This window comes from Candoia aspera, chromosome 5, assembly GCF_035149785.1.
Source record: "Candoia aspera isolate rCanAsp1 chromosome 5, rCanAsp1.hap2, whole genome shotgun sequence".
Classification (NCBI taxonomy): Eukaryota; Metazoa; Chordata; class Lepidosauria; order Squamata; family Boidae; genus Candoia; species Candoia aspera.
In genome coordinates this window covers 53,999,850-54,023,115 of record NC_086157.1, presented here as the reverse complement: position 1 = coordinate 54,023,115, position 23,266 = coordinate 53,999,850, and the positions used below count along the sequence as shown (strand labels likewise).

At 38.4% G+C, this 23,266-nt stretch overlaps 1 protein-coding gene across 1 annotated transcript in view; it reads left to right on the top strand.

Moving 5' to 3' along the window:
• Nucleotides 1–6,837, top strand: part of CFAP47 (cilia and flagella associated protein 47) — a 230,371-nt gene extending 223,534 nt beyond the window's left edge. The window contains exon 65 of the mRNA XM_063304691.1: nt 6,628–6,837. Coding sequence (XP_063160761.1) covers nt 6,628–6,837 — 210 coding nt within the window. The remainder of the gene's footprint in view (nt 1–6,627) is intronic.
• Nucleotides 6,838–23,266: the final 16,429 nt, after the last annotated feature.

Below are 23,266 nucleotides of genomic sequence, written 5' to 3'. Positions count from 1 at the left end.
GTGGTCTGTTCTTACTGTTGCTACTTGGTCGTTTTACAGATTCTTCAGGAGGCAGACAAGATGACTTGGTATCCCCATACCACTAAGAACTTGCCACAATTTGTTATGGTCCACACAGTCAAAGGCTTTAGAATAGTCAATAAAACAGAAATAGATGTTTTTCTGAAACTCCCTGGCTTTTTCCATTATCCAGCGGATATTGGCAATTTGGTCTCTAGTTCCTCTGCCTTTTCTAAACCCAGCTTGTACATCTGGCAATTCTCGCTCCATGAACTGCTGAAGTCTACCTTGCAGGATCTTGAGCATTACCTTACTGGCATGTGAAATGAGTGCCACTGTTCGATAGTTTGAACATTCTTTAGTGTTTCCCTTTTTTGGTATGGGGATATAAGTTGATTTTTTCCAGTCTGATGGCCATTCTTGTGTTTTCCAAATTTGTTGGCATATAGCATGCATTACCTTGACAGCATCATCTTGCAAGATTTTGAACAGTTCAGCTGGGATGCCGTCATCTCCTACTGCCTTGTTATTAGCAATGCTTCTTAAGGCCCATTCAACCTCACTCTTCAGGATGTCTGGCTCTAGCTCACTGACCACACCGTCAAAGCTATCCCCGATATTGTTATCCTTCCTATACAGGTCTTCCCTATATTCTTGCCACCTTTTCTTGATCTCTTCTTCTTCTGTTAGGTCCTTGCCATCTTTGTTTTTGATCATACCCATTTTTGCCTGGAATTTACCTCCGATGTTTCTAATTTTCTGGAAGAGGTCTCTTGTCCTTCCTATTCTATTGTCTTCTTCCACTTCCATGCATTGCTTGTTTAAAAATAATTCCTTATCTCTTCTGGCTAACCTCTGGAATTTTGCATTTAATTGGGCATATCTCCCCCTATCACTGTTGCCTTTTGCTTTCCTTCTTTCTTGGGCTACTTCCAGTGTCTCAGCAGACAGCCATTTTGCCTTCTTGGTTTTCTCTTTCTTTGGGATGTATTTTGTTGCCGCCTCTTGAACAATGTTGCGGACTTCTGTCCATACTTCTTCTGGGACCCTATCTACTAAGTCCAGTCCCTTAAATCGATTCTTCACCTCCACTGCATATTCCTTAGGAATATTAGTGAGCTCATATCTAGCTGATCTGTGGGTCTTCCCTAATCTCTTTAGTCTGATCCTAAATTGTGCAAGGAGAAGTTCGTGATCTGAACTACAGTCAGCTCCAGGTCTTGTTTTTACTGACTGTATAGATGTCCGCCACCTTTGGCTGCAAAGGATGTAGTCAATCTGATTTCGGTGTTGTCCATCTGGGGAAGTCCACGTATAAAGCTGTCTCTTAGGTTGCTGGAAGAGAGTGTTTGTTATGCACATTGAGTTGTCTTCGCAAAATTCTATCAGCCTATGTCCTGCTTCGTTTTGTTCACCCAGGCCATGCTTACCTGTAATTCCATGTGTCATTTGACTGCCCACCTTAGCATTCCAGTCTCCCATGATGAAAATAACATCTCTTTTAGGCGTGTTGTCCAGTAGGTGCTGCAGATCCTCATAGAACTGCTCTACTTCAGCTTCTTCAGCATCTGTGGTTGGGGTGTATATTTGGATCACTGTGATGTTAGATGGCTTGCCCTGAATTCGAATTGAGATCATTCTATCATTTTTTGGATTGTATCCGAGCACTGCTTTAGTCACTTTACTATTAATTATGAAGGCTACTCCATTTCTTCTTTGGTCCTCTTGTCCACAGTAGTAGATTTGGTGGTCATTTGATGTGAAGTGGCCCATTCCAGTCCATTTCAGTTCACTGATGCCCAGAATGTCTATCTTTAATCTTGACATCTCACCAATAACCACATCCAATTTGCCCTGGCTCATAGATCTTACATTCCAGGTTCCAATGGTGTGTTGATCCTTAGAACATCGGATTCACCGTTCACCACCAGCACCGTCGGCTGCTAGCCGTCCTTTCGGCTTTGAGCTAGCTGCGTCATCACGTCTGGGGCTAGTTGAATTCATCCTCTGTTCCTCCCCAGTAGCATTTTGACCAACTTCCGACCTGGGGGTCTCATCTTCCGATGGTATACTGACATATCTCTGGTTGTACTGATCCATTTAGTTTTCACGGCAAGAATACTGGGGTGGTTGCCATTACCTTCCCCAGGGATCGCATTTAGTCTGACCTCTCTGTCATGACCTTCCCGTCTTGGGTGGCCCTTCATGGTTTAGCTCATGGCATCATTGAGGTGCTCAAGCTCCAGCACCACGACAAGGTATACACAAATGTGTATTTCCATGATCAAAAAGAAATATTGAACCTGGTAAATCATTGAAGTTTAGATGGCATCAACAGTGGTTGATTGCCAGCTGTTGCTTAAAGCTAAGCCCAATAGGTTAGAATAGCAACACTGACCAAAAAAAAGGGGTGTGTGTGCAAAATTTATTTATTTATTTATTCAAATTATATGGTTGCCCACCTCAAACATATGACTCTGGGTGAGTAACAGAGAATAAAAAACAGACGAAACATAATAAATAACAATAAAAAATATAGGAGATGAGATAAAAACCAACCATCATCATCAACATAACCAAGATATGGTCTTAACCACACAACCTGAGCCCCAGGTTCAGGAACAAAGCCAGGTTTTGAAGACCTTATGAAAAGCCAGTAGAGTTGGGGCAGCTCTGATCTCCAGGGGAATGATGTTTCAGAGGGCAGGTGACACAACAGAAAAGGGTCAGAAACAGGACCTGGAGCATGCCTTTCTTGCTGGTTCTTACAGGATGGGTAGGTACAACTGGGGATGACTTCTTACTAGCTTCATATATATACTTGATTGTAAATTGTTGCAGCTGATCAGCTCTTTTTTTCTGACCTTGATACCTCACTCACTGATTACTGTAACCCAAGTGTTAAATGTATTTTAAACTTAATATATGAAATATAACCGTTTAACCTTCTGCAGGAGTTAATAAGGCAATTAGCTCACTGAGGACTTTTTTCTTCCTTACTAAGGCTGGTTCTCACAAATATTTTGCATTATATTTTCATTCACATAAAATGAAGTTAGATTATCAGTGTATAATTAAATTTTTAGCAGAAATTTACTACATTTATTTATTTAAATTTTGAATTTTGTCACCACCCATCTCACTCAAAGAGCGACTCTGGGCAGTTTACAATAAAACTAAAATAAATACAGGTTAAAATACAATAAAAACAATATTCTTAAATAACAATATAAATATAAAATCCAAGATGGGAATGTTAAAAAGTTCTTAAGTAAATTCATGTAATTCGTGGGGGCCTCTTCAAGGTGCTAACCAGCCCCAGGATTGCTTACCCCTCCTCCCATCCCAAGCGAGATGGCAGAGCCAGGTCTTCACCCTTGTCTGGAAGGCTGAGAGAGTGGGGGCCTGCCTCACCTCTGGGGAAGAGTGTTCTACAGGGCAGGGTATGGCAGAGAAGGCTCTCTTCTTGGGCCCTGCCAATCGACAGACTCTTATGGACAGGGTCCATAACATGCCCTCTCTGCCTGACCGGGTGGGATATGTCGATGTAATGAGGATGAAACGGTCCCTCAGGTAACCTGGACCCATGCCATGTAGGGCTTTAAAGGGGATAACCAACACCTTGAATTGGACCCAGAAGCAAACTGGCACCCAATGCAGCTCCTGCAGCAAAGGTGTTACATGTGCCATCCTTATCATGTGCAATCATAGATATTTACTCCAAAGGAGTATCATTGGACTCCATTTAAGGATGTATGTATGTATGTATGTATGTATGTATCAATATATATATATATATATATTGATTTGTATAAATCATGATGAATATTTCTTCAGACCTCAGATAACTTCCTTCCATATGATGCCCACACATCATTCAGTGAAAAATCATAGGAATTTTTCTACAGTTGCTGAAAGCTCACTTTGCAGCAATTAGAGAGGGAAATTTCTCCATCTGGAGAAGCACTTCCTCCTAGAGAGGTGGACCATTTTGTTGGCTTTTGAAAAAGTCTGAAAAATTCATCTTCTTGAACAGTCCCTTAATTGTTGAATATTTTAATTTATGTTTTTTATGGTTTTAACTTGGTTTCATGAATTTCTGCTTTTATTGTAAACTGCCAACAAACTTCTGTATAAAATCTGATAAATAAAATTGGTAGGAGAAGACAGATTTTTAAAAATTGTCTGCTTCTAAAGGTGCACTATAGAATGTAGATAATTATGAATTAAGGCTGTGCATATTATTCAAATGAAGGTCTGTGCAGTGCACATGAAGACAGCCAGAGACAGCTTTTGAAACAACTGGAGAAAAATGCATTTGCTTTAACAATTCTACTATTGGCTCATTAATTTTTTGTAAATATCAGAATATTTGGAGGGTTTGCCCAGCTAGGGATATGATCGGGGATCCTTGTTTTAAAGGCATGGCATCACAAGCTTGGCTAAATTAAGATGCTCGTAGTTAGGATCCTTGGTTAACATGAAGCACTTTTATTCATTCAAAGGACTGTGAACAGTCAGCATTATTTCTGACTGAATTGATAATTTTCATTCATCTAGTAGGTCCTAGCAGCAGCATCCATGAGGAAGATCGAAAAAGTCAAGGTAGCAGTAATGGCAATGTGATCAAAACCCCATCCCTTTATACGTATGGTGAAATCAAGACATGTGCAAAAGGTCTGGGTTTTGTTGGCACTGCTGCAGCTGCTTTTGATTTTTTTGATTCCCTACCACCACTATGGAGGCCACTGGATCCTACATAGGTACCAGAGATAATTCTTCCAAATCTCTTGAGTTATTGTGCCTAATAATATGGATTGCTTTCTTAGTGTCTTCACACAAATGCTAAACAGTAGATGAAATAGGATGAACTCCATGGTATCTCACATCTCTTAGACATTGAATTAAACCCAGTGTCTAAGAAATAATCAACAACATGAGCCTCTGTGACTACCATTGGGAAGGAATGAAAGCAATATAAATCTGAGCTGCTTACATTGTCTCAATTGGATATAATGGTAAATTACAATATAACGTTGTAAGACACAACAAGTATTATGAAAATGAAACTTGGAATCAGGCTGCTCTTCTCTTTGTGGCACAACCACAGTGTTTTGCTTCTCTTTAATAACAGCTGGTCACAAATGGTGGCTCAACTTCCTGATGATGTTTAAATACAACAACATTAAAAGTTTATTTATTAAATTGTCTTGTTTCTACTAACTCTAATTAGTAATTTTCAGATCTAGACAACATTCTAAACTTGATGTGGTCTTGCACCTTGTTTTAATTTTAAATCTTGATTTAATGTTACATCATAACAACTCCACATATTAATTATTGTGGTAACAATCTTGTGCAATGTACACAAACACAGTTCAATGCTAATGTGAAAAATAATGTTCGCTCTTTGCCAGCAGTAGATTCTATATCGGTAGAATATATCCATATGTCACAGTGACTTCAAGTATGGAAATTAGGTTCTGCCAAGTGTACAGGCAGTGATTGGGTACTCAGACAATTGGTTCTTTTAGATCCAGAGACAACGAGCACACCAGTGAGTAAAAGATTTTAAGCTTTGTTATTAATTTAAGCAAACAGATTTAAACAGAAACACAGTTTAGGCAGATTAAACAGAAGCATAAAAAGCATAACATAAAGAAAAATCATAACATACCAATCAATATGATTTACAGTCTCCCATAGGCTGTCAAGAGCCCTTTAATAACGACAGTGGAGATACCCCAGGGCAGCTCAATGTCCACAGGACCCAGCACTCAGGTCTGTGCAGAAGCTTCCAACTCAAGAGGCAATCCTAAGGTTTTTATCAAAGTCTGGCCCTAAAATCTCATGACGCTGTTTCTATGGTCCTGAGGATCTGACCTTGACTGGAGTTCCCAGGGTCTGAGGCACCTGTTTTTGACATGATCCGAAAGCTATACAGATAAACTTGTGCTACCATAAACAATCTTGGGGCTTTCTCTTTGTCCCCCTTTTCAAACAAGAGTGAAAAGCAAGCAGGTTAAACATTGCTCAGAATGAACTCTAAACTTCTATAGTTTTCTTAATATGAAGGAGAAATCAAAATATGTCACTTAAACTCCTCGAAATACAATGGTCTTCCACATTGCCACTGCAAGTTTCCAGTATAAACTACTTGCAGTTTGCTTTTTCTATGCCATATTATGAGATAACTTATTAACCCAAACTAAGACATTAAAAGTTTATGCTATTTCTTGTCCTTACCCCCAACAGTCACTGGGATACAAGTAAAATTAGCACCTTATTTGTTTTTTTTTGTTTACTTTCTACTGTGAAATAATCTCCTTGAAACAGAATTCGAAACTGTTGCCCATTAACAAGTGCATAGATTACCTAGGGTGCTAGACAGTATGCATATTTGAACATGCTGCTCTTAGTACATAAAACGAAATGTTCTTCCTTACTTATTATGCGTGGTAATGCTTTCTTTCCACTGTGGTGCAGTTTCGACAGTGCAGCTGTTTGAAGCACCCCCACATGGAAAACAATGAAAGACGTAATTACAGGCATCGTGGCAGATAGCTGTTATATGCTTCAGAGTAACAAATGATAAACTTCTCCTGAAACTTTTCTTTTGTGTTTCAGACAGCAGCAATGCAATGGATGTATGAAATTAATGGCCTACTCCCAAAGACTATCCCACCCACTTCTTCAGCAAAGGTAATTTGCAGGAATGCATACGTGAGATCAGCAACAGTGCAACAGCGCAACTTTGTACGGGAAAATATGAAGCTCTTATCCACCAGTGTGTCCTCCCCAGTTAAAGGAGCACCTCTCATTTTAAGAACAAAATAAATTTTTTACAAAATAAATATTTTATGCAAAAAAAATGTAGACAGATGTACAATTATGTTAATCAACAATTAATGGAGAGTTTTGTTTCATTTACTTGGAAAAATGTGTAAATCGGTTGGGTTTTCTATGTCCTTGGGATCTGGTGGCAGTGGTGAAGAAGAAAGAGAGTCTTGCAACTTTCACAGTGCCTAGCCTTGGAGTTATACAGTACTTCATCTGTTTTTAGGGTAGAAACAAAAATTCAGTAAGTTGGCTAAGTGTAAGATGTTATTACAAAGCACTGTTGGGGCTGCTCAGGATAAACCAGGCACACAGACAGGAGCATCAAAGTTATTGTGGTGTCCTTTATTAAGAAGTACTATAATTATGTTCTAATACCAGTGCAATACTGTTGATTGCTAAACTACTGTTTTGTGCTGATTTCTGTTTGATATCCTTTGATTTTTTTCCCATATCCATAAGAATTACAAATTATAAAAAGTTGCAAGTACCTAGAATGCTTAGCAGTGCGTTTCAGAAGAAGTATTTATAATATTGATGATATGGAACTGGCAGAATCTCTGATTTACTGTAGCTGCTGCATCAGCTTCATTGGCAGGAGCAGAATGAAATGTTATCACTAGCCCAAAAACTGGGATTCTGGCTGAGTTCTGCTTGGCAGAGCAAAGGAGAAAGATGCTCTAAGACACATTTAAACTTATTCAGTCATGAAGGTAGTTAGGATCTTAGTCACTTGCTAACATATATTGGAACACTGAATAAATGGCATGTATAATAAGATGTGCAAGCACTATTGGAATGAATATAGACTTCACTGTGCAGAGCTGCATGGATTATGCCCCAGTGTTGCAATTACCAAGGCTGTGAGTGATTGGATAGCTTATATAGTGGTCATGAGCATTAAAATATCCATAGACAGTCCTTTGGCACCGGGATTTCTGTCCCACCTAATTTTATTTTGCTGTATTTTGGTAGATGCTAATAACAACAACAATGGAAAACTGACATACTACAAAACAAAGGACCAAACCACAGAATTATATTCATTTTTTAAAAAATGCTTCTAAGATACATAGTCTTTCTTAGAAAATCCAAATGAAACTGTAACAGTTTGTCTAGGGGTGGTAAAAAAAAAAATAAAGTAAGGGAGTGTAGGGAATATTCTGGAATGCTAGAGGAGATGTGGGGAATAATCTAATCAGTTTACCTTCTGATAAATGATTTATGACTGGCAGTGCCTATTGTGGGGGCCAGTTTGTGGCTAGCCCAGTCCCCTCTGGCAGCCACTTTGTGAGAGCATCCTCAGTTCATATATTTGACGTACTCTCACTGGTGTAGTAAGATTGTATACTCCTGAATTAGGATTTACTGACACTGATATTTGGCCTTAAGCAAAGATGGGCAGACCACGTGTTTTAGGTGGAGAGAGAGATGTACATACTGTACACAGCCACACAAACATATTGCTGGTCCCTGACACCACCGCTTTCTCCTCCATTCATCCCTCTTCCTTGCAGTTGCACTAGAGAATGCATTGGTATTTCAGTCTTGAATCTCAGTCTGCATCCTGCCATAGTTAATAATGGGCAATGCACATTATCGGACATTTGCCTGCCCCTCAGGTGTTACTTTAAGAGAAGGAATATTCAGTTTAGCTAGAGAGGAAAGTGCTGTGCTAGAATAAAACTGAAAATAAATCTACCTTAATTCTGCAGTTTAAATAGAAAATTGTTGCAAATTAAGAAATGATTAAAATGATTAAAATACTTTCTTGTTGGAAGTGAGAATAAATAAATAACCAAATATTTCAAAAGAAGTGTAAGTCTAAATAAATCTAATACTGGGAGTGAAAAAAACACCTTGGCTGTTCCTTGATATTTATCCATCCATTGGATATTTAATAATTGCATTTATTCCTGTGGTGATTTCTTGTTCCAAAATAAATTACTGAACAGTGTCTTACTGCTGACACAGATCACAGTTTATTGCTGATGGAATGTTAACTGCCTTTTAAATAACTCTGAATAAGTCTGCTGATCCATAAAAAGATTCATCTGAAAGGAACTTCATCCCGTGGCTTGGTTGTTTTGCCCAACATAGTTTACTTCATTCCAGTCATCTTAATGCAAATGGCATCCAGCTTGTAATGGCAACCTAAATGGTGGGAGGGGAGAGAGAACGGGAATGTAGGACATGAACAGCATTATGCAAAGGGTAGATGATGCCTTCAAGAAAGTGAAAAAAATTTCCCACACACTATCTTGTCTGCAAAATGGGCAGATTTGCACAATCTTTTCTAAGCATGAAAGGGATCTAAAAAGAAATAACTCTCTGCAGGAAACATAGTCCCATCAAAGATTTTCATTTTGAAAAATGAAATTAAGGATGAATCACTGTAAGTCCTGCTGGCTGTATTTTGTCATAAATGACGTCACAAATTGTCACACATTAATGGCTTGAGTGCTGTTGGACCCAGATTTCCCTACAATGACTGGAAGAATGGCAGATGTCAGTAGGACTTGCAACCAGGATTTGCAGAATGTGAAGTTACGTCCTCATAAGTATGATTATTCTGAGGAGCAGAGAAACATGGCAGCAATATTTTGAAAACTCCTTGGAACGTTGGGACCTAAAATTACACCTTTTCATATGAAGACAACAGTAATAGTGTAACGTTTATCCAGAATCCATGGAGGGAATCGCATTCTAGCCTGCTGGTCATTCCTCCATTATCGGTTAAGAGAACAGCCTCTTTGCTAGTTCACAGAGAAGTGAGAAAGCCTCTTACGAACCAAGGAAATGAATTCTAAAGGGGTGGGGAGCCAATCCAGAGGCCTAGTTTTTTGTAGCCTATCTTTAAATCTCTACAAACTCTAGAATCTTGCTTTTTGTGGAGGTAGAGTGGCCAAGAATTTAAGATTAAATCTCAGCAATTGGTTCATGTTTGTTACAAATGAACAACTTAGTAACATCAATAGTATTCCAGATTCAGATTCTGCCTTTTCCCCTCTTTCTTTAGATCAGTTTTAACTATTTTAAAGATTTACAGACAATCAGTGGAGGAAAAGTGGCTTGTCCTTGCTGCTTTTCATTAGACATTGTGAAAAACTCTCAAAGATATTCACAAGGCATGGGAGAGAAACACTTTTTTCCTATCCAAATAGCCTTTGATCTCTCTACAATGTCTCAAACAATGTCAGATTTTTTAAAAAAAAATACATGCCTTGTACTCAGAGAAAGATCATGTCTACATGGTGCAAAAATTGGCTTAAATAATTATCAAGGTTTTGAAAAATTAATCAAATGCTGGCAGATACTGAGAACTCTAAGGGCAGACAAACAGCTGCTGGGAGGTCAGATTATGTCTGATAGAAACGGGTAAGGCAGAAATTAGAAATGAAAAGGAAAGGTAGAAATAATTTCCCCTCTATTGATGATCTTATTAAATAGAAAACAATAAAAAACAGATGTTGATGCTGATCTCTAGATGGTAATGCTTACAGAGTAATACTAAGGGATTAACAACAAAAGAAGCTGAACTATAATCCTAAAGAGTGAAATATGCATTGAAGAAACAGAATAAAGTGTAGAAGTACCCTAGTGGAATACTGTAGCTGGAATTAGAATAAGGTCCCTGAAAAAATAAAACGGCGTTAGCTGTAGTCTGCATATGTGCAATGCTTCAAAGTCAATTTCAGAAAAGTTTCAGGGTATCTGGGTTAGTCACACAAACCCAGGTAAAGACACAACCACTTTGAAGAGTTGTAGGCAGATGTGACATTTGTATCCCCATGCATTGCATTCTACAGTTACTTTTCTGAATTATTTCTGAAGCCCTGCACAGGTCTCACTTCAGCTACCAAGGAAAAGAAGAGTTTTTTTTTTAACAAGATGGGACACACACACACACACACACAAAGTTGATGCAAAGGTTAACAATGCTGCAATCCTGGATTTTTCTTTCTTTTAATATTTATACAATGCCCTGTCTGTGGAACATAGGAACCAGACATGCTCTTACTCTATTTTATTTTTATCCCATTCATCTCCAAGGGAATTCAAAGTCAGATACTTCTGTTCCATATTTTACATATTTTTACAAGTAGATTAAGTTACAAAACGGACTGGCTGGGTTTACAAACTGCATTCCACCATAAACTGAACTGTTTTGACAGAGTATGCATGGGTGCCTACTGGGAAGGGTGGTTAGGAGCAAAGGACAACAAGTGTGCCCTGAAGTCACCGTACAAATTATGTGACTTACATACTAGTGTCAGACATGATACATCTATAAGTGTTATTTGTGAGATGACATCATAATGTGAATGTTGTAATTCTGATGTTGTGGCTTATTATGGATGCCTATGTTAGTGTCTTGTGTGAACACAGTTGGCTTGTTCAACAGCTATTACTTAGTAGGATGCCAAATCATTACCTTTCTGATCAGCAATTGAGAGGTTTGGTTATCAAATTTGAATCAAGATGCTTCTAGATGAGGCTGTTATTAAGCAAACACTCTACTTCATGGCTTTGCCTTTCATTTTTCATTTATTTATTTACTATCCCGCTTTTATTATTTTTATAAATAACTCAAGGCGGCAAACATACCTAATACCCCTTCCTCCTCCTATTTTCCCCACAACAGCAACCCTGTGAGGTGAATTGGGCTGAGAGAGAGAGAGAATTGAGCCCAAAGTCACCCAGCTGGCTTTCATGCCTAAGGTGGGACTAGAACTCACAGTCTCCTGGTTTCTACCCTGGAGCCTTAACCACTAGCCTAAACTGGCTCTCATTCATTTGAAGCCCCTTCTCTTCTCTTACCAACATAACTTCAGTCTGTCATCTTATCAGAAAAGATATGAATCAAAGACAGAATAACAGACCAACACCTTTGAACTGATGGTGTTAGGAGCCACACATCTGAAAGCAATACACTTGCCACCATGCCATGATGTCACTTGGCTGAGTGCAATTCAAAACCATTCAGTACTGGACTGGTGATATCACTTCCTATTTTCTAAATTTACCAAAATGCTAGAACCAGCCATTCTTTACATTGTAAAATCTATTTTGCTTTTCAATATATTTTCCAGGCAATATTTGAAGCTAGCAAATAGTATGAACAACAGTATGTTTTTTTTCTGTAGGCTTCTAAAATATTTTAGTACAGCCTGTGAAGGAAAACAAGGAAAACAAATCAAGATCAGGCTGTGTAAGAGAAAATCCCCTTTCCTTTTAAGATATAAAAGAACATGGCAATTTGATAGCTGCAAGCCATAAAAATTCAAAATTACCAATGGAACAAAGCAATATTAATTTGTTCTGTTTTAAAAGGTGGCAGTACATAGACCTGAAGATATGAGCAGGATGTAAATAAGTTTTAATGTGTTTTATTTATTTGGCACATTTGTAATGCTGTCTGACTCCACAGAGATGGCTTGAGTCCAGTCTTCTTATTTCATTTTAAGCTGAGGTTATGACAATGCAGGAACACTGAAAAAGGGTCTTTTTATTTCATAGCAGTATGTTTTTAATATTAGCAAGTCTAAAAGACTATTTTTTAAGGATATCATTTAAAACACTAAGACATTTTAAAAAAAATCTGTAGTTAGAATCTGTACAGTATATATAGTTATATACATGCCAAAAAAAAATCAGAGAAGAAACAATATACAAGTTATATTTGGTGCCCTCTCTGCATTTCAGGAATGTATTTTACATTCAGTGATGCATTTTACTGTCAGTAATGTCAGTAATATATTTTACATTCTTCTATAAAAGGCCCTATATTTTTAAGAACATTTATTGCAGCAACTCTTCAGCTGCATAATAATAATAGCAAAGTTAGCAAGTCAGGTCAAATAGATTGCCCTTTTCTTAAACAAAGAGTTGTGTGTTGAAAGAGTATTAAAACTGCTTTATTTGACCTGGTAGCTTCCAGATGTGCTGAATTAAACTTCTGAGGGTTAAAATACAACTTATCTGGAAAATACAACATTGGAAAGTGGATTCGTAATAGTCATTAGGAATTCATTGGCTGTAATTCACACATTATGCAAAGAGATAGCTTGCTTTAATAATGGGTTTGTGAATTGAATACGATTGAATTGATTAAAAAAAAAGCCAGATCAGTCTGCTTCACACACCACCATGATGGCATTTGTATGACTTTTTGACCTGCCAAAGGTGTCGGCCCTGCCCTCAACTCTCTGGAGTAAAATAGCACAACCAAAATGCTCTGCTTGAAAACACCAGGGAGTAGGCTGACTTTAGAAGCAGCCAAGGGGGAAAAAATTCTTGTTGGGCTTTTTAAAATGGGAATAAGCATCTTTTGTTGTTCTTGTTTATAGTTTGAGTACCTTTTTTGATAACCAAAGCTGGAGTAAGCCCATTATCTCCTTGTTCTTTCCTCCAACTGGGATAAATATATATTTGAAGGGAACAGGGCCTCCCTTGGTTCCTAATTTGCAGGGAAGAGGAAACCAAACTAAGGAATGGATATAAGGCTGCTGAGGGTAAGGATGCCAGGCTTCTGGGTAAAAAGGTACTAGAAACTGCAAGTTCTTTCTTTTCAATCTTCATTAAACAGCAGTTAAGAGCCAAGTAAGTGGAAATGCTGCTGCTGCTCAGCATCCTTGCCATTTTTACAATGACTTGGCGAAAATACCACTGTCAGTATGACTTGGCAATGAGGCGCTTCGCTTTAGCTCCTTAGAGCCATTTATTGTTTGCTTCTTTAGAAATGCACAGGGTCCAGAAAAGAAACATTCTTTTTTTTCTTTTTAACCCACAGCAGTAGATTGACAGTGATGAGCAGAAATTAGGCCCCAGAGGAGTCAATAAGTTGCAGTTATTGGTCATGATGGTTTCCATACTCCTTGAAAAAGAATTAACTTCCTTATGGGCCAAGAAAATGGTCTTTCACTGGAAAGTCAGATCTTAGTTTCATGCAGTGCACTTCCTAAAACTCATTGCTAGATGTCACTGGCTTAAAGACAATCTCCTGCCAGGCTTAAGTGATGAAAATGTGATTGCCTAAATGACCAAATTATGGTAGCTCTAGAGCTGTGAAGCAGCTTACCTTTCACACAATTGTTTTTTAGCCCTTGTTTACCAAGAGTTTCTCAAGCATTCAAGAGGTCTGTGAATAAGTAATTGTGCACACTATTGTGTTGCATACAAACAGCATAACCTGATGCATGTTTAATCAGAAGTTCCACCATAGGGACTGGCAATAGTTTTCTGGTGAGGGCTCACTTCCTTTATGCTGGACCGTGTGCCAGTCATGGGAAACAAAGACAAAAGGTAGGGAGAGCCAGCTGACCACTGTTGGAAGAAATTAAGATTTCTCCCTGCCCTCCATGTTGTCTCCCCCCAGAACACTGTCTCCCTGCAATATTGCCTTTCCCCTGAGCAAGGTAAGGTAAAAGCTTAAAAGTTACAAAATAGAATGGGTTCGATGCAAAAGGGGATGCCAGAGATTAAAATGTAAAAGGAAGCCCAACTGTTCAGACAAGGATTCCCTTTTGATTTAATCGGAACCTTGGAAAATAAAAGGTTGCTCATTCACAGAATTTAGCAGAGCCCATTCAGGTGAACAGCCAAACAGATCTCTATAATCATAACAAAAGATTCCTTCCAAGGTGGACAGTCCAGGCTAGTAGACAAAGCCACAGCCCTGCAGGGAACCCAGACCATCAGAACAGGAAACCCAAACAGCAGGGGGCCTGACCACAGAGCGCCTCCTCTCTGAAATCCGGTAAAGTGCACTTTTCTCCAGTTCCTAGAGGGCGGGCACCTTTGCATAACAACAGCCAAGCTCTCCTATATAAAGAGCTTGTGGGGGAAATACAAGTGTGGCCACCTTCCAACCAGCATACTCTGTACATGCTCTTGGACAATAAAACAATTACCTCTGCTCAAGCGATTGCCTGCATTTCTTCATTCCCGGCTTGGGACGAACCCTTTGTAAGTTTTCCTTACACCACCACCTTTTGTATTATTTTGTATTCTATTTTAAAAGAAAACACACACACACAGTTTTAATGTGCTATATTTCTGACATCCTCTTCTCTCTCTCTCTTTTCCCCCCTGACCTACACAAGTAGGTTTACCAGGACTTTTTGAAATTAGGCCAAGGGCCCACATACTGTACACCTGTTTTGATGGCTGTAAGTGGCTTATCCTTGTATTTTTACATTCCATGCTGTTTAATTCTGGGCAACTTTGTTGAAAGTCTGTCAGTTTAGCTAGTATGATGTCAGCCCTTCAATGTAGTCCAGACAAGAAGCACAAAACATGAGTACTAACACTATGTTTAAGGTAAGGTTATGGTAACAGAATCTTGCAAGTCTGAAAGCCCTTCTCCCCTCCTTTACTTTTACTTTCCGGAAAACTAGGGAGGGTCCCTTCTGAGATGCTTCCCACATCCCCTCTGCTTCTGTGGGCTGAGATACCTTTTACATGACAGCTGTCTAGGCTGTGGCTCTTCCTCCTGTCTCCCAAGGTCATTCCCACATACCATCATGGTACAAGTTCATGCCTGATACTTCTGATTTCTATTTTGGCCTGACTTTGGGATATTTTTAGAATGTTTCCACAATGCAGTTAGTAACTAGTGATTTCTTCATCCCACCAGAAGGCAAATAGATATGAACCCTCTGATTCCTAAGTCATAGTTCTGCATTAGCCAGAAGAAACATTGTGCCAGAATAACCTAAGACAGTTGTACATACCTCTTTCAAAGGTTCAGTAGACAGTATACAATTAAATGGTCTTACAACCCAACCAGTCACTCAATTAACCAACCAACCAACCATCAATCAGTCAGTCAATAAGGACCAACCTCAAACCTAACCTTTATTTCCAAGGATATCTCTGGGCTCCATATAGATCCCAAAGCATTTCAGAAATAAAATGGTTGCTATAGCTCAGTGTTTTGCTTGGAAGTATACTCTCTAGCCAAGAAAGAAAAACAAAAATGAAATAGAACCCACAAAGCTAAACTGAAGTTGTAGAGAATATTGTGGGAGGTCAGAGAAGGATAAACAGCGACCAGACAATTTTGCTTTCTGAGAAATCAGTGTTTTGTGATTAGCCACACAATTGTGAGAGTATCAATAATATGGTCTCAAAATTCTGAGTGTGCCCACTAGCCCCAAAAGTTGAACATTCCAAGCTTTCTATATATAGCATTGTGTCATATATGTGTGGGTGCATATGTGCATCTGAGAATCTAAGCAACCACACAGTATCTTGTTACATGTCATTTCTAAATTAATGTGCTTAAATGCACTGGGCACTTTCATTTGAGCTATGGATTTTGTTCATTTAGAATATTTTTCTATTGTCTTTTGAAAAAAGTTGTAATCAGAAATCAGTCTTCTGTTTCTGAAAATCACGCACTAGTAGCTACTTCAACCAATTGGTATGTTTAAAAATAAAAATAGTAAGAATGCTATACTCAATAAATATCAATAAATGTTATAATTGTAACTACTACCTGTGGGTGGCAACTGTCAAATTGTATTTTAACACAGAAAATCATAAAAACTCATTGCTAGCATCCCCAAGTTGATCTAGGTAGCTTTACTTTTTATGTAAAGTCAATTTTTTAATCCATTTTTAAATCTGGATTACCTCATAGTGACAATTTAGCACAAGAAAAGGAATCGAAGTACATTTTCCCAGAAATAATAGACCTCAGTTTTCAAATTAATATGATAATTATAGGAGGTAAAACAAAAATACTTTTTAAAATATATATTTTAATACTATAATTAAATAGCCTAATTAGCTAAATGTATTGTATACAAGAGAGCCAGTTTGGTGCAGTGGTTAAGGCATCAGGCTAGAAACCAGAGACTGAGAGTTCTAATGTCACCTTAGGCATGAAGACAGCTGGATGACCTTGGGCCAATCACTCTCTCTCAGCCCTAGGAAGGAGGCAGTGGCAAACCACTTCTGAAAAGCCTGCCAAGAAAACTGCAAGGACTTGTCCAGGCAGTTTCTGAGAATTGGACATGATTGAATGGATAAAAAAACATGCCCAAAAGTCCCAGAATAAAAATCTGCACTAGGTGAACAGGTAAACATATCCAACATTTGGTACTAACCAAAAAGTATGCATAGTGTATAATTCAAGGTTCAGAGACCAAAATCCCATTGTCTGACAATAACAGCTTTCTCAAAGATATCTTTGGAACTCAGTAGAAATTTACAAAACTGTTTATTGAGCTTTTGAAAATATTTTCTAGAAATTCCAAGCAAAATATAAAGTATCCTGGAAATTACATTTACTTTAAGAGTGTTAAACTGCAGACTAAGGCTTAATGATCCCCATCTACCAATGTCCAGAAAACTCTTTATATACCTTATTCATATTCAATGTAACTTTGGAGAAATATTGCTTGTAATAAGAATGCCTAAATAACTGACCAATTCTGTCCATATATGAAAATGGCAGTCAATTAAAGCTTGACTAAACAAGCCTTCATGTCTAGGCATCAATTCTAACTTAGACCACTTATCAGACGGTCCCTCAGTTTGAACAAAGGCATTAACCAGATACATCAAAGCAGGAATGGAAATATGAGATTCGAAGATAAACAATGAAATATCATCAGCATCTAATACAAATTTGCATTCTTATAAGTTATGCAAAAATCCATGGATATTATAATCTTGTCTAATAGTACAACCTAAAGATGTATCTAGTCTATTTGTTTGTTTGTTTGTTTATCCAGTTTATAGGTCATCCAACTACAAAAATGACCCTGAGTGACTGCACAAAGTTAAAAAGTACAATCTCGCACATTATCCCCAAACTAAAAGAGTCTACCAAACACCCCAACCCAAAGCCTGAGGAAAGACCCACATTTTTAGAGCTCATTTGAAGGCAAGTAGAATGGGGATGAACAAATCTTAGAGGGGATGCTCTTCCAGAGGACAGGTGCTGCAACAGAGAATGCCAGTTTCCTGGGTCCTGAATTGACAAGCCCTGAAGCAAGCCAAATCTGACTATACAAGGTACATAGATACTGCAGGAGACAGATGGCCCATCAGATAGCTAGGCACTTCGTCATGTAGGGCTTTACAGGAATAAACAGCAGCTTGAATTGCGTCCAGCAAATTATTCATGACTGGTGCAGCTCATGCAGCAGTGGACATAGTGAGGCCGGTCCATCACTACTCATGCTGTTGCATTCTGAACCAACTGTAGCTTCTTAATGATCCTCAAGGGCAGCCCCATGCAGATTGCGTTGCAATAGTGAGGTAACCAAGGCATGAGTGATTGTAATGAGGGCCTCTCAGTCCAGGAATAGGCACAACTGGTGTACAAGTTGGCTTTGTGCAAAGGCCTTCCTGCTGAAACCTGCTTCCTGCTGAAGTCTGCTTAGGCCACTTAACAGAAAGTCCCTCAGTTTGAACAAAGGCATTAATCAGATACATCAAAGCAGGAACTGAAGTATGAGGTTCAGAGATAAACAATAAAATATCACCAGCATCTAATACAAATTTGCATTCTAATAAGTTAGTGGGGGTTGCTTTTTAATAGACTTGAGTTCCTAATTTGCCATCATTTCCTCTGCTGATGAGGATGTCCAGGAAGGGTAGTGTGTTGTTGTTTTCCTCTTCCCTTGTGAATTTTATTTTTTAAAAGATGTTGTTGATTGTTTCAGGTGTCTTCTCTAGTTGTTCCTTTTTTATTATGAAGAAGGTGTCATCTACATACCGGATCCACACTTTGGGTTGTATACGTGGGAGCGCTATCCTTTCTAGGCTCTGCATTGCAATCTCTTCTATGAGTCCTGAGAATGGTGATCCCATGGGTGTTCCTCTGATTTGTTGGTATATTTGTCCATCAAACTGAAAGTAGGTGGTGAGGCAGAGGCTGATGAGGTCCATGATTCTGGGTATTTCAATCTTAGTGTATTTGGCTGGGTCGGGTGTGTTGCGTAGTACTGCTTCCGTGGGTTCTTTCGCTAGTTCTGGATCTGTGGACGGAAAGAGTGCTGTGACACTGAATGAAACTGTAATTTCAACTTCCTCCAATTTTAGGTCTTTGATTTACTAAATTGTTGTAGATGTAAATTTAAGCCAATTGGGCTATGATCTTATATAAGAGATATCAATGTACTCATTTGAATTTGTTGAAATGATGTTGAAGAAACTAAAAAATAATAAAGTTTAAAAAACATTTTGATGTACCTCTAAATAAAAAGTATATTTCTGTTGTTTGGGTTGTAACAAATGCCAGGGATGAATCAGATTTCATTCACCCATGTGTGATATAGCTGTAATACTTACTGATGATGGTCTTTTATGATTGGATGTATTCTTATCTAATTCAGGATTTGATAACTTGTTAAAATCTCCCACTACAATAATATGGAGATAACACACATCATTTAAATGATGAAAGCACCATAGAAGATTCTGGGAGTTGAAGTCCACACGTCTTAAAGTTGCCAAGGTTGAAAAACACTGCATTAGTCAAATATACTTGTCCAACCCAGTCTCTAAACAAAGAATTTTTACTTTCTTCTATTAGATATGTCTTCTCTTAAACCAAAAACACCTCCCCAAAATCAGCATTTGAAGATCTGAAACTAAACTTTGAAGATCTTGAAACTATACATTTCTTAGGTTCTCTCAACCCCTTTCATGCTAAGGTTAATTACATTCAGTTAAATGTATTTTACTGGTCCAGAAATATTTATCACTCAAGTACCACTCTTTTACAAGACCTAGAATGTATCTTTGTATGTATATAGCATAAAACATTCTTGTAATAAAAGGTTAATCTTGCCTCCAGAGCTGCATATTTATGGCTGATAACTGTATATTGAATACAGATTAGATGGAGAATCTAAGCCCATAATAGATTAGGAAAGAAAAACAGTACAAGAGAAAATAAAAATTATACATGATGAAACAGAAAATAGAAAAACAAAAAGAGAAGCCATAAGAGAGAGGAAAAAAGGACCATTTGGCTTACAGTTGACATGGCTGTGTGCCTTCTTCCTCTTGGCTAAAACAGGTTCATATCATCCTTAAACAAGAGGAAATAAAAAATAAACACAACAAAACAAGCTGTAAGGTAGGAGAAAAGAGTAGGATGGAGAAAAAAAAGACAAGAAGAAAAAAAATCAGACAAAACATAACTTGGCAATATGCCCAGACACCAGTTAAAGTAAGGGAATAAACCAAAAGTTACTACATAGTGACCTCAGGAGTCGGGGAGGGGGGTGGGATCTGAAAGTATCAGCTTTAAATCCCATTAGAAAGTCCTCTATTGAAGAAGCAACTCATGAAGGGGATTTTAGGTTGATAGTGATACTGATAACAGTAAAGGCAGTATTGATCTTCATTGCTTCAATAGCTGAGGATAGAATTAAGTAACTGAAAGAGCAGTGTTAGCTTTAACTTTCATTAAAAAAAGTTTCAGCCACTGCTGGTATTTGAAATGTTTTTATTTCTCCCTGATAATTGGCCCAAAATATAACCTAAGATACCACAGCTGCAGAGATTTAGCAAGATTCCTTGCCTTGTAAACATTTCTTCTCTTGTTTGCAACTTCCTAGTAAAATTTGGATATATATATTATTCTTTTTAGGCCCCAACTCCAAGTGATATTCACTACCCAAAACCTCATCTCTTGTGGTACCACTCATAAATGGAATAATAATAATAATAACTGAGCTAGTCCCAGCCCCCAATCTTCACATAATGGGTTTTTTGTTCACATGTTCAATTTCAATTAAGAAATCAGCAGGCAGATAAAGAAGATAGATAGAAAAAGAATTCCCCATAAATTTTGTCAAGTAAATTTGATTGGGAATACTCTCCATGCCAATCACAGGCAAGTTTTTTTTTCCTGGGTAACTGAGATTCCAGGAAACTAAAGTGATTATTCAAAACACTGTAACTAGCTTGCAACATTGTCTCCTGGATTTTCCTTTGATCCTCTAGGTTACCGACTCTCTCTTGGATCTGTTTAAGAGTGTTAGTCTCTGTAGTTACTGTGTGAAGAAAAGAGATGCAATCTTGGATTGGCTTCAGAACCTTTCATTGACAAAGCTCTGCTTTTAATAAAGCGGCCAGATAGTCTTCTCCCATTTTTGAAAGCACAGATGGATCCAACTGGAGCTGCAATAGTTTCTTGGCACTAGTTCACATATTTAGAGAAAAATAATCAGATATTACAATGCAAATATCCTTAATGTACTGGTTTGATGAAATATTGTCCACACAATGCAGGATTTCATGGGGTTTAAGGAGAAAAGAATCAGGACAGAAGAGAGAGACCTCAGATCACATTGCCATCTCCAATCAGAATTACTTGATTTCATAAGTAATCCTGTAGTGGTAGCTGCCAAGTTGACTTTTTTTGACCCTGACTCCCATGGATGCCCCTGCATGAGCTGTTCCACAATTGCTCACATACCATTAGGCTAGGTACTACTGCACTGGTAATGCAGCTTGCTCCACTAAGAATGAAGCTGCCTGCTGGTGTGTGTGTGTGTGTGTGTGTTTTGTTTTTACTGGGCACAAGATTTCCCAGGTCAAAACAGCTTTTTTTTTTTTGCTTTTTTTGAATATTTCCTCACTCCTTGGTAATGCATAAAGCCTTCCCAACTCACCTTTCAAATTTCAGCAGCAAGACACTTCCCACCTTTTGATGCACAATCTAAAAGTGATTGGGTGAAAAAGAGAGAAAGACATGGGAGGAGGACAATGCAACTGGGGTGAAAACAGCTTTTGGACAATGTCATTAGGTGGCTACTGAAGAAGAATCAGCAGCAGCCAGTGACTCAGCAGAGGTGATACAATAGCTCTGTGTGTGTGTGTCTCTCTCCCTTTCCATTCCCTTCCCTCTGCAAGCCACTAACTGATCTAGACAAGGAGGGACACTTAAAAGAGACACAAAGGCGAAATTGAAGATAGAATCACTATTGATTTTCAACTCTTCAATAATTTTTGTCAATTTTTGTCCTTGGAGGAGGAGATCTTATACATACATACCCATCTCCATTTTTTAAAAAAATCATGCAGCAGTTTGAGAAAACAAATTCCTTTTTTAAATCTTGGAAGTTCTAGATTTAAGTAGCTGTCATTTCAAAAATCAATTTTAGATACAAATAATTTAAATTAGCCCCCTCCCACATGATAACATGAAAAGCTATTAGATTACTATCACGTAGACTACATAGCCACTCATCAGAATTTGCAGGCTAAACCATGAGAAGACCACCAATTTGAGGACACTGTGTTGAATCCATCCATACCTTGTTTTCATGAAAACCAGAACAAGTGTGAGCTGGTATTTTGTCTCTCAAATACATGCATTTTAATTCTAAGATAGGAAGTAGCTGGCAACATAATGAGAAAAGAAGGTCTGTAATCACATATTTCCCCAAAGATCAAGCTTCTCCCATCATATATTTGTGCTATTTGTATTATCTCTCAAGAGATTTTTTATGGGCTTCCTTTCAGAGGAGTCTGCAGAATCTATTTCAAAATGAACATCATAACATTGCAATTTGAGCTCCACATACGTGCAATGCCACCAACCGTGTACAAAACAGGCAATGCTTACATGATGTTCCTTTTGTCATCTGCCTCCTCCTGGTTCCCCTTTCAGATGCCCATGCCTACTTTGCTATTTTGCACAATAATTCCTACGCTCACTATCATATTCAGTTTTATTCAGGTAATATGCTTTTTATTTCTTTTGTTGTTGTTTATTTGTTTAGTCGCTTCTGGTCATGGACCAGCCCACGCCAGAGCTTCCTGTCGGTCATCAACACCCCCAGCTCCCCCAGGGACGAGTCCGTCACCTCTAGAATATCATCCATCCATCTTGCCCTTGGTCGGCCCCTCTTCCTTTTGCCTTCCACTCTCCCTAGCATCAGCACCTTCTCCAGGGTGTCCTGTCTTCTCATTATGTGGCCAAAGTATTTCAGTTTTGCCTTTAATATAGTTCCCTCAAGTGAGCAGTCTGGCTTTATTACCTGGAGGATGGACTGGTTTGATCTTCTTGCAGTCCAAGGCACTCTCAGAATTTTCCTCCAACACCACAGTTCAAAAGCATTGATCTTCCTTCTCTCAGCCTTCCTTATGGTCCAGCTCTCGTAGCCATATGTTACTACAGGGAACACCATTGCTTTAACTATGAGGACCATTGTTGTCAGTGTGATGTCTCTGCTCTTAACTATTTTATTGAGATTTGTCATTGCTCTTCTCCCAAGGATTAAGCGTCTTCTGATTTCCTGACTGCAGTCAGCATCTGCAGTAATCTTCGCACCTAGAAATATGAAGTCTTTCACTGCTTCTACATTTTCTCCCTCTATTTGCCAGTTATCAGTCAAGCTGGTTGCCATAATCTTGGTTTTTTTGAGGTTTAGCTGCAAGCCAGCTTTTGCAC